The following is an 11,610-nucleotide window of genomic DNA, read 5'->3' on the forward strand; positions in this document are numbered from 1 at the left end:
TTGGTAGTTACTCCCCTAGCTGTTACTGGACAGTAGTGCTGTAACCCTGATACTTGGTAGTTACTCCCCTAGCTGTTACTGGACAGTAGTGCTGTAACCCTGATACTTGGTAGTTACTCCCCTAGCTGTTACTGGATAGTAGTGCTGTAACCCTGATACTTGGTAGTTACTCCCCTAGCTGTTACTGGACAGTAGTGCTGTAACCCTGATACTTGGTAGTTACTCCCCTAGCTGTTACTGGATAGTAGTGCTTGTCAAGCGGGTGGTATGCTAGGTGCTCTAACCCTGATACTTGGTAGTTACTCCCCTAGCTGTTACTGGACAGTAGTGCTCTAACCCTGATACTTGGTAGTTACTCCCCTAGCTGTTACTGGATAGTAGTGCTTGTCAAGCGGGTGGTATGCTAGGTGCTCTAACCCTGATACTTGGTAGTTACTCCCCTAGCTGTTACTGGATAGTAGTGCTGTAACCCTGATACTTGGTAGTTACTCCCCTAGCTGTTACTGGATAGTAGTGCTTGTCAAGCGGGTGGTATGCTAGGTGCTGTAACCCTGATACTTGGTAGTTACTCCCCTAGCTGTTCCTGGATAGTAGTGCTTGTCAAGCGGGTGGTATGCTAGGTGCTGTAACCCTGATACTTGGTAGTTACTCCCCTAGCTGTTACTGGACAGTAGTGCTCTAACCCTGATACTTGGTAGTTACTCCCCTAGCTGTTACTGGATAGTAGTGCTCTAACCCTGATACTTGGTAGTTACTCCCCTAGCTGATACTGGATAGTAGTGCTGTAACCCTGATACTTGGTAGTTACTCCCCTAGCTGTTCCTGGATAGTAGTGCTTGTCAAGCGGGTGGTATGCTAGGTGCTGTAACCCTGATACTTGGTAGTTACTCCCCTAGCTGATACTGGATAGTAGTGCTTGTCAAGCGGGTGGTATGCTAGGTGCTCTAACCCTGATACTTGGTAGTTACTCCCCTAGCTGTTACTGGATAGTAGTGCTTGTCAAGTGGGTGGTATGCTAGGTGCTGTAACCCTGATACTTGGTTGTTACTCCCCTAGCTAATACTGGATAGTAGTGCTTGTCAAGTGGGTGGTATGCTAGGTGCTGTAACCCTGATACTTGGTAGTTACTCCCCTAGCTGTTCCTGGATAGTAGTGCTTGTCAAGTGGGTGGTATGCTAGGTGCTGTAACCCTGATACTTGGTAGTTACTCCCCTAGCTGTTACTGGATAGTAGTGCTTGTCAAGCGGGTGGTATGCTAGGTGCTGTAACCCTGATACTTGGTTGTTACTCCCCTAGCTAATACTGGATAGTAGTGCTTGTCAAGTGGGTGGTATGCTAGGTGCTGTAACCCTGATACTTGGTAGTTACTCCCCTAGCTGATACTGGATAGTAGTGCTTGTCAAGCGGGTGGTATGCTAGGTGCTGTAACCCTGATACTTGGTAGTTACTCCCCTAGCTGTTCCTGGATAGTAGTGCTTGTCAAGCGGGTGGTATGCTAGGTGCTGTAACCCTGATACTTGGTAGTTACTCCCCTAGCTGTTACTGGATAGTAGTGCTTGTCAAGCGGGTGGTATGCTAGGTGCTGTAACCCTGATACTTGGTAGTTACTCCCCTAGCTGTTCCTGGATAGTAGTGCTTGTCAAGCGGGTGGTATGCTAGGTGCTGTAACCCTGATACTTGGTAGTTACTCCCCTAGCTGTTACTGGATAGTAGTGCTTGTCAAGCGGGTGGTATGCTAGGTGCTGTAACCCTGATACTTGGTAGTTACTCCCCTAGCTGTTCCCGGATAGTAGTGCTTGTCAAGCGGGTGGTATGCTAGGTGCTGTAACCCTGATACTTGGTAGTTACTCCCCTAGCTGTTCCTGGATAGTAGTGCTTGTCAAGCGGGTGCGAAGGGCACTGTGTCCCGGTGTTATTGTAGTTCAACCCTCCACGTTGACTGTATGTGTCAAGGTGACATCTCCATGGTTATCAATATCAGTTATTTCTTGTGTAGGCTTCTATCCTACTTGTAATATAATCATGGGAGGGGAAAATAATGGCCACGTTAGCTGACGCCGGCGACACAGTCGTGGTATCACGGTCCTGTCTCATGTCAACATGCATGTTCATACAATGCCGGTGCACTGGACGCCGGCTTATCGACTCGCCGCGCAGCCCAATCAGGCACGCAAAACGGTATTGAGGCAACAAATCTGCCCAATTTAGCTGATTCGCTTTCAATACACCCTCTCCTTTCAACACACCCACTCGCCCATACTCCAGTCACCATATTGGGCTGTAGCTACCCATACTCCAGTCACCATATTGGGCTGTAGCTACCCATACTCCAGTCACCATATTGGGCTGTAGCTACCCATACTCCAGTCACCATATTGGGGGACAGCTACCCATACTCCAGTCACCATATTGGGCTGCAGCTACCCATACTCCAGTCACCATATTGGGCTGCAGCTACCCATACTCCAGTCACCATATTGGGGGACAGCTACCCATACTCCAGTCACCATATTGGGCTGTAGCTACCCATACTCCAGTCACCATATTGGGCTGTAGCTACCCATACTCCAGTCACCATATTGGCCTTCAGCTAGCCATACTCCAGTCACCATATTGGCCTTCAGCTAGCCATACTCCAGTCACCATATTGGGGGACAGCTACCCATACTCCAGTCACCATATTGGGCTGCAGCTACCCATACTCCAGTCACCATATTGGGCTGCAGCTACCCATACTCCAGTCACCATATTGGGCTGCAGCTACCCATACTCCAGTCACCATATTGGGCTGTAGCTACCCATACTCCAGTCACCATATTGGGGGACAGCTACCCATACTCCAGTCACCATATTGGGCTGTAGCTACCCATACTCCAGTCACCATATTGGGGGACAGCTACCCATACTCCAGTCACCATATTGGGCTGTAGCTACCCATACTCCAGTCACCATATTGGGGGACAGCTACCCATACTCCAGTCACCATATTGGGGGACAGCTACCCATACTCCAGTCACCATATTGGGCTGCAGCTACCCATACTCCAGTCACCATATTGGGGGACAGCTACCCATACTCCAGTCACCATATTGGGCTGTAGCTACCCATACTCCAGTCACCATATTGGGCTGTAGCTACCCATACTCCAGTCACCATATTGGGCTGCAGCTACCCATACTCCAGTCACCATATAAGGCTACAGCTACCCATACTCCAGTCACCATATTGGGCTACAGCTACCCATACTCCAGTCACCATATTGGGGGACAGCTACCCATACTCCAGTCACCATATTGGGGAACAGCTACCCATACTCCAGTCACCATATTGGGGGACAGCTACCCATACTCCAGTCACCATATTGGGCTGCAGCTACCCATACTCCAGTCACCATATTGGGGGACAGCTACCCATACTCCAGTCACCATATTGGGCTGTATCTACCCATACTCCAGTCACCATATTGGGGGACAGCTACCCATACTCCAGTCACCATATTGGGGGACAGCTACCCATACTCCAGTCACCATATTGGGCTGCAGCTACCCATACTCCAGTCACCATATTGGGGGACAGCTACCCATACTCCAGTCACCATATTGGGGGACAGCTACCCATACTCCAGTCACCAAATTGGGGGACAGCTACCCATACTCCAGTCACCATATTGGGGAACAGCTACCCATACTCCAGTCACCATATTGGGGGACAGCTACCCATACTCCAGTCACCATATTGGGCTGTAGCTACCCATACTCCAGTCACCATATTGGGGGACAGCTACCCATACTTTAGTCACCATATTGGGCTGTAGCTACCCATACTCCAGTCACCATATTGGGGGACAGCTACCCATACTCCAGTCACCATATTGGGCTGTATCTACCCATACTCCAGTCACCATATTGGGGGACAGCTACCCATACTCCAGTCACCATATTGGGGGACAGCTACCCATACTCCAGTCACCATATTGGGCTGCAGCTACCCATACTCCAGTCACCATATTGGGGGACAGCTACCCATACTCCAGTCACCATATTGGGCTGTAGCTACCCATACTCCAGTCACCATATTGGGGGACAGCTACCCATACTCCAGTCACCATATTGGGCTGTAGCTACCCATACTCCAGTCACCATATTGGGGGACAGCTACCCATACTCCAGTCACCATACTGGGCTGTAGCTACCCATACTCCAGTCACCATATTGGGGGACAGCTACCCATACTCCAGTCACCATATCGGGGGACAGCTACCCATACTCCAGTCACCATATTGGGGGACAGCTACCCATACTCCAGTCACCATATTGGGGAACAGCTACCCATACTCCAGTCACCATATTGGGGGACAGCTACCCATACTCCAGTCACCATATTGGGGAACAGCTACCCATACTCCAGTCACCATATTGGGCTGTAGCTACCCATACTCCAGTCACCATATTGGGGAACAGCTACCCATACTCCAGTCACCATATTGGCCTGTAGCTACCCATACTCCAGTCACCATATTGGGGAACAGCTACCCATACTCCAGTCACCATATTAGGCTGTAGCTACCCATACTCTAGTCACCATATTGGCCTGCAGCTACCCATACTCCAGTCACCATATTGGGCTGCAGCTACCCATACTCCAGTCACCATATTGGCCTGCAGCTACCCATACTCCAGTCACCATATTGGGCTGTAGCTACCCATACTCCAGTCACCATATTGGGGGACAGCTACCCATACTCCAGTCACCATATTGGGCTGCAGCTACCCATACTCCAGTCACCATATTGGGGGACAGCTACCCATACTCCAGTCACCATATTGGGCTGTAGCTACCCATACTCCAGTCACCATATTGGGCTGTAGCTACCCATACTCCAGTCACCATATTGGGCTGTAGCTACCCATACTCCAGTCACCATATTGGGCTGCAGCTACCCATACTCCAGTCACCATACTGGGCAGCAGCTACCCATACTCCAGTCACCATATTGGGGGACAGCTACCCATACTCCAGTCACCATATTGGGCTGTAGCTACCCATACTCCAGTCACCATACTGGGCAGCAGCTACCCATACTCCAGTCACCATACTGGGGGACAGCTACCCATACTCCAGTCACCATATTAGGCTGCAGCTACCCATACTCCAGTCACCATATTGGGCTGTAGCTACCCATACTCCAGTCACCATATTGGGCTGTAGCTACCCATACTCCAGTCATCATATTGGGCTGTAGCTACCCATACTCCAGTCACCATATTGGGCTGTAGCTACCCATACTCCAGTCACCATATTGGGCTGTAGCTACCCATACTCCAGTCACCATATTGGGCTGTAGCTACCCATACTCCAGTCACCATATTGGGCTGCAGCTACCCATACTCCAGTCACCATATAAGGCTACAGCTACCCATACTCCAGTCACCATATTGGGCTACAGCTACCCATACTCCAGTCACCATATTGGGGGACAGCTACCCATACTCCAGTCACCATATTGGGGAACAGCTACCCATACTCCAGTCACCATATTGGGCTGTAGCTACCCATACTCCAGTCACCATATTGGGGGACAGCTACCCATACTCCAGTCACCATATTGGGCTGTAGCTACCCATACTCCAGTCACCATATTGGGCTGCAGCTACCCATACTCCAGTCACCATATTGGGGGACAGCTACCCATACTCCAGTCACCATATTGGGGAACAGCTACCCATACTCCAGTCACCATATTGGGGAACAGCTACCCATACTCCAGTCACCATATTGGGCTGTAGCTACCCATACTCCAGTCACCATATTGGGGGACAGCTACCCATACTCCAGTCACCATATTGGAGGACAGCTACCCATACTCCAGTCACCATATTGGGGGACAGCTACCCATACTCCAGTCACCATATTGGAGGACAGCTACCCATACTCCAGTCACCATACTGGGCTGCAGCTACCCATACTCCAGTCACCATATTAGGCTTTAGCTTCCCATACTCTAGTCACCATATTGGGCTGCAGCTACCCATACTCCAGTCACCATACTGGGCTGTAGCTACCCATACTCCAGTCACCATATTGGGCTGCAGCTACCCATACTCCAGTCACCATACTGGGGGACAGCTACCCATACTCCAGTCACCATACTGGGCTGCAGCTACCCATACTCCAGTCACCATATTAGGCTTTAGCTACCCATACTCCAGTCACCATATTGGGCTGCAGCTACCCATACTCCAGTCACCATATTGGGCTGCAGCTACCCATACTCCAGTCACCATATTGGGAGACAGCTACCCATACTCCAGTCACCATATTGGGGAACAGCTACCCATACTCCAGTCACCATATTGGGCTGTAGCTACCCATACTCCAGTCACCATATTGGGCTGTAGCTACCCATACTCCAGTCACCATATTGGGCTGTAGCTACCCATACTCCAGTCACCATATTGGGCTGTAGCTACCCATACTCCAGTCACCATATTGGGTGGCAGCTACCCATACTCCAGTCACCATATTGGGCTGTAGCTACCCATACTCCAGTCACTATATTGGCCTACAGCTACCCATACTCCAGTCACCATATTGGCCTACAGCTACCCATACTCCAGTCACCATACTCGGGGACAGCTACCCATACTCCAGTCACCATATTGGGCTGTAGCTACCCATACTCCAGTCACCATATTGGGCTGTAGCCACCCATACTCCAGTCACCATATTAGGCTTTAGCTACCCATACTCCAGTCACCATATTGGGCTGCAGCTACCCATACTCCAGTCACCATATTGGAGAACAGCTACCCATACTCCAGTCACCATATTGGGCTGTAGCTACCCATACTCCAGTCACCATATTAGGCTTTAGCTACCCATACTCCAGTCACCATATTGGGCTGCAGCTACCCATACTCCAGTCACCATATTGGAGAACAGCTACCCATACTCCAGTCACCATATTGGGCTGTAGCTACCCATACTCCAGTCACCATATTGGGCTGTAGCTACCCATACTCCAGTCACCATATTGGGCAGCAGCTACCCATACTCCAGTCACCATATTGGGGAACAGCTACCCATACTCCAGTCACCATATTGGGGGACAGCTACCCATACTCCAGTCACCATATTGGGGAACAGCTACCCATACTCCAGTCACCATTTTGGGCAGCAGCTACCTATACTTGCAACTGGGTTGGGACTTACAATTTCATTGGTTGATCCCTCCTGGTGAACCTGCTAGTCATCTCCAGGTCATCAGGAGGGATCAGCCAATCGTAAAGAAGAAAAAAATGGACTACTTCAAAATGGAGATGCTGTAAATGTATAGATACAAATATGAGTCCTCTATCTCTATGGTTCGCACATAAAACATTCTCAATTCAGGCTGCAAAGGCTTACATTTTCTCCTTAACTAGATTTGAATGGCGAGAAGGTAGAAAAAACCCTGGATATGGAGAACCATAAAGCCCACTAGCGGCTACGGAGAACCGTAAAGCCCACTAGCGGCTACGGAGAACCGTAAAGCCCACTAGCGGCTACGGAGAACCGTAAAGCCCACTAGCGGCTACGGAGAACCGTAAAGCCCACTAGCGGCTACGGAGAACCGTAAAGCCCACTAGCGGCTACGGAGAACCGTAAAGCCCACTAGCGGCTACGGAGAACCGTAAAGCCCACTAGCGGCTACGGAGAACCGTAAAGCCCACTAGCGGCTACGGAGAACCATAAAGCCCACTAGCGGCTACGGAGAACCATAAAGCCCACTATAGGCTTCCCAGGCTAGGTCGCACCCAGGCAGCGCGTGCCGCTAGCTAGCTATGGAGAACCATAAAGCCCACTAGCGGCTTCCCAGACTAGGTCGCACCTAGGCATCGCGTGCCGCTAGCTAGCTAGTTTTTTTTTTTTTTACTCTCCATTTTCCACACATCCACTCGGTGTCACTATGTAATACAGCTAACACAACTACCTCTGTGTTCATGTGTCTGTTTTGTTAGATCGTGGATCTGGACACGAAGCGGAATATGAACAGGGAAGCTTTGAACGCTCTGAAACATGAGATGGCATCGGAAGGTGGGTGCAGAATAAGGACAGTTTGGAACTCCTACTCAAAGATGAATAAAACTCAAAAGGCACTTCCTCCCTCTTTGATACCCTGAATTAAAAGCCACAGAGGCAGAGCCACAGAGTTCCATTATCTCTCAGAAAAAAAGTCTATTTAAATATGAATCGCCGGCAATTTAATCTCTTCTTATCCTTTTTGTTTTTGTACATGCAGAAAAAGTGAAGCTTTGCTTTGGAAACATGTTCATCACGTTCCCCAAAGCGAAGACCAAAGAGATGATACAGAGAGGTAAGAGCTTGTTCATGCTCTGTCTGTTTAATGACTGTGAAGCAGGATACCGGTCTGTTTAATGACTGTGAAGCAGGATGCTGGTCTCTAATGTCGGTTTAATGACTGTGAAGCAGGATATCGGTCTGTTTAATGACTGTGAAGCAGGATGCTGGTCTCTAATGTCGGTTTAATGACTGTGAAGCAGGATACCGGTCTGTTTAATGACTGTGAAGCAGGATGCTGGTCTCTAATGTCTGTTTAATGACTGTGAAGCAGGTCTCTGTAATGTCTGTTTAATGACTGTGAAGCAGGATACCGGTCTCTCTAATGTCTGTTTAATGACTGTGAAGCAGGATACCGGTCTCTATAATGTCTGTTTAATGACTGTGAAGCAGGATACCGGTCTCTAATGTCTGTTTAATGACTGTGAAGCAGGATACCGGTCTCTAATGTCTGTTTAATGACTGTGAAGCAGGATACCGGTCTCTAATGTCTGTTTAATGACTGTGAAGCAGGATACCGGTCTCTAATGTCTGTTTAATGACTGTGAAGCAGGTCTCTAATGTCTGTTTAATGACTGTGAAGCAGGATACCGGTCTCTATAATGTCTGTTTAATGACTGTGAAGCAGGATACCGGTCTCTGTAATGTCTGTTTAATGACTGTGAAGCAGGATACCGGTCTCTGTAATGTCTGTTTAATGACTGTGAAGCAGGTCTCTAATGTCTGTTTAATGACTGTGAAGCAGGATACCGGTCTCTGTAATGTCTGTTTAATGACTGTGAAGCAGGATACCGGTCTCTAATGTCTGTTTAATGACTGTGAAGCAGGATACCGGTCTCTGTAATGTCTGTTTAATGACTGTGAAGCAGGATACCGGTCTCTGTAATGTCTGTTTAATGACTGTGAAGCAGGATACCGGTCTCTAATGTCTGTTTAATGACTGTGAAGCAGGATACCGGTCTCTGTAATGTCTGTTTAATGACTGTGAAGCAGGATACCGGTCTCTGTAATGTCTGTTTAATGACTGTGAAGCAGGATACCGGTCTCTGTAATGTCTGTTTAATGACTGTGAAGCCGGTCTCTGTAATGTCTGTTTAATGACTGTGAAGCCGGTCTCTGTAATGTCTGTTTAATGACTGTGAAGCAGGATGACGGTCTCTGTAATGTCTGTTTAATGACTGTGAAGCAGGATACCGGTCTGTTTAATGACTGTGAAGCCGGTCTCTGTAATGTCTGTTTAATGACTGTGAAGCAGGATACCGGTCTGTTTAATGACTGTGAAGCAGGATGACGGTCTCTGTAATGTCTGTTTAATGACTGTGAAGCAGGATACCGGTCTGTTTAATGACTGTGAAGCAGGATGCCGGTCTCTATAATGTCTGTTTAATGACTGTGAAGCAGGATGCCGGTCTCTGTAATGTCTGTTTAATGACTGTGAAGCAGGATGCCGGTCTCTGTAATGTCTGTTTAATGACTGTGAAGCAGGATACCGGTCTCTGTATGTCTGTTTAATGACTGTGAAGCAGGATGACGGTCTCTAATGTCTTGTTTCGTCTGTCGTGTGTTTGGTTTCTCTGACCAGACCAGCAGCAGCTAGACAATGAGATCAACAACCTTCGCCAAGCCCTAAAAGACAAACTGAACCGACTCAATGAACTGCAAGGTAAAATCATTACGTAACGTCATCAACCGTGCTTCCTTAAGGCTGTAGTGAACAGTACAGGGCCCGGTTTCCCAGAAGCATCTTAAGGCTAAGTTCATTTCATCATAGAACCACAGGATCCTATGGTTTTAATGATGCACTTAGCCTTAACATGCTTTTGGAAAACCGGGCCCTGATCAGTAATGTATCCTTCAACAATGCCTAATGTTAGGCTGCATTACCTCCTTCAACAATGCCTAATGTTATTCTGCATTACCTCCTTCAACAATGCATAATGTTAGGCTGCATTACCTCCAACAATGTATAATGTTAGGCTGCATTACCTCCTTCAACAATGCCTAATGTTAGACTGCATTACCTCCTTCAACAATGTATAATGTTAGGCTGCATTACCTCCTTCAACAATGCATAATGTTAGGCTGCATTACCTCCTTCAACAATGCATAATGTTAGTCTGCATTACCTCCTTCAACAATGCATAATGTTAGTCTGTATTACCTCCTTCTACAATGCATAATCTTAGTCTGCATTACCTCCTTCAACAATGCAAAATGTTAGTCTGCATTACCTCCTTCAAAAATGCATAATGTTAGTCTGCATTACCTCCTACAATGCATAATGTTAGTCTGCATTACCTCCTTTAACAATGCATAATGTTAGGCTGCATTACCTCCTTCAACAATGCATAATGTTAGGCTGCATTACCTCCTTCAACAATGCCTAATGTTAGGCTGCATTACCTCCTTCAACAATGTATAGTTAGTGTGCATTACCTTCTTCAACAATGCCTAATGTTAGTCTGCATTACCTCCTTCAACAATGCCTAATGTTAGTCTGCATTACCTCCTTCAACAATGCATAATGTTAGGCTGCATTACCCCCTTTAACAATGCATAATGTTAGTCTGCATTACCTCCAACAATGCATAATGTTAGGCTGCATTACCTCCTTCAACAATGCATAATGTTAGGCTGCATTACCTCCTTCAACAATGCCTAATGTTAGGCTGCATTACCTCCTTCCACAATGTATAGTTAGTGTGCATTACCTCCTTCAACAATGCATAATGTTAGTCTGCATTATCTTGTGATGTGGATAGTGTTGTAAAGACTTGTGTTTGTGTTTCCAGGGAAACCGGAGCTGACAGGATACAACCTGTCTCCTCTGTCCAATGTCGAGGTGAAGGCCATCAACCACCTGATGAAGAAATGAGGTTAGGGTTTTAGATGGGGTCTGACCCAATGTCGAGGTGAAGGCCATCAACCACCTGATGAAGAGATGAGGTTAGGCTTTTAGATGGGGTCTGACCCAATGTCGAGGTGAAGGCCATCAACCACCTGATGAAGAGATGAGGTTAGGCTTTTAGATGGGGTCTGACCCAATGGCGGCTGGTGGTAATTTATATTGGAGGCTCTGGAACAGAATTAATGGAACAGTATCAAACACATGGTTTCAGAAGGAACAACATATCCTAAACCCAAAATGGACCCTCAACAGTGGGAGACTAAGATAGAAATGTTTTAATCAAATATTATAAAAAATACATATATAAATGCAACATGTAAAGTGCTAGTCCCGTGCTAAAATAAAAGATTCCAGACATTTTC

General features: G+C 47.6%; 1 protein-coding gene across 1 annotated transcript in view; it reads left to right on the plus strand.

Moving 5' to 3' along the window:
• The window catches only part of pdrg1 (p53 and DNA-damage regulated 1), a 25,382-nt gene extending 13,772 nt beyond the window's left edge, over positions 1 to 11,610 (plus strand). The window contains exons 2-5 of the mRNA XM_055869993.1: positions 8,001 to 8,076; positions 8,282 to 8,356; positions 9,923 to 10,003; positions 11,133 to 11,610. Coding sequence (XP_055725968.1) covers positions 8,001 to 8,076; positions 8,282 to 8,356; positions 9,923 to 10,003; positions 11,133 to 11,215 — 315 coding nt within the window. The 3' untranslated portion in view covers positions 11,216 to 11,610. The remainder of the gene's footprint in view (positions 1 to 8,000; positions 8,077 to 8,281; positions 8,357 to 9,922; positions 10,004 to 11,132) is intronic.

Source organism: Salvelinus fontinalis, chromosome 18 (assembly GCF_029448725.1).
Source record: "Salvelinus fontinalis isolate EN_2023a chromosome 18, ASM2944872v1, whole genome shotgun sequence".
Classification (NCBI taxonomy): domain Eukaryota; kingdom Metazoa; phylum Chordata; class Actinopteri; order Salmoniformes; family Salmonidae; genus Salvelinus; species Salvelinus fontinalis.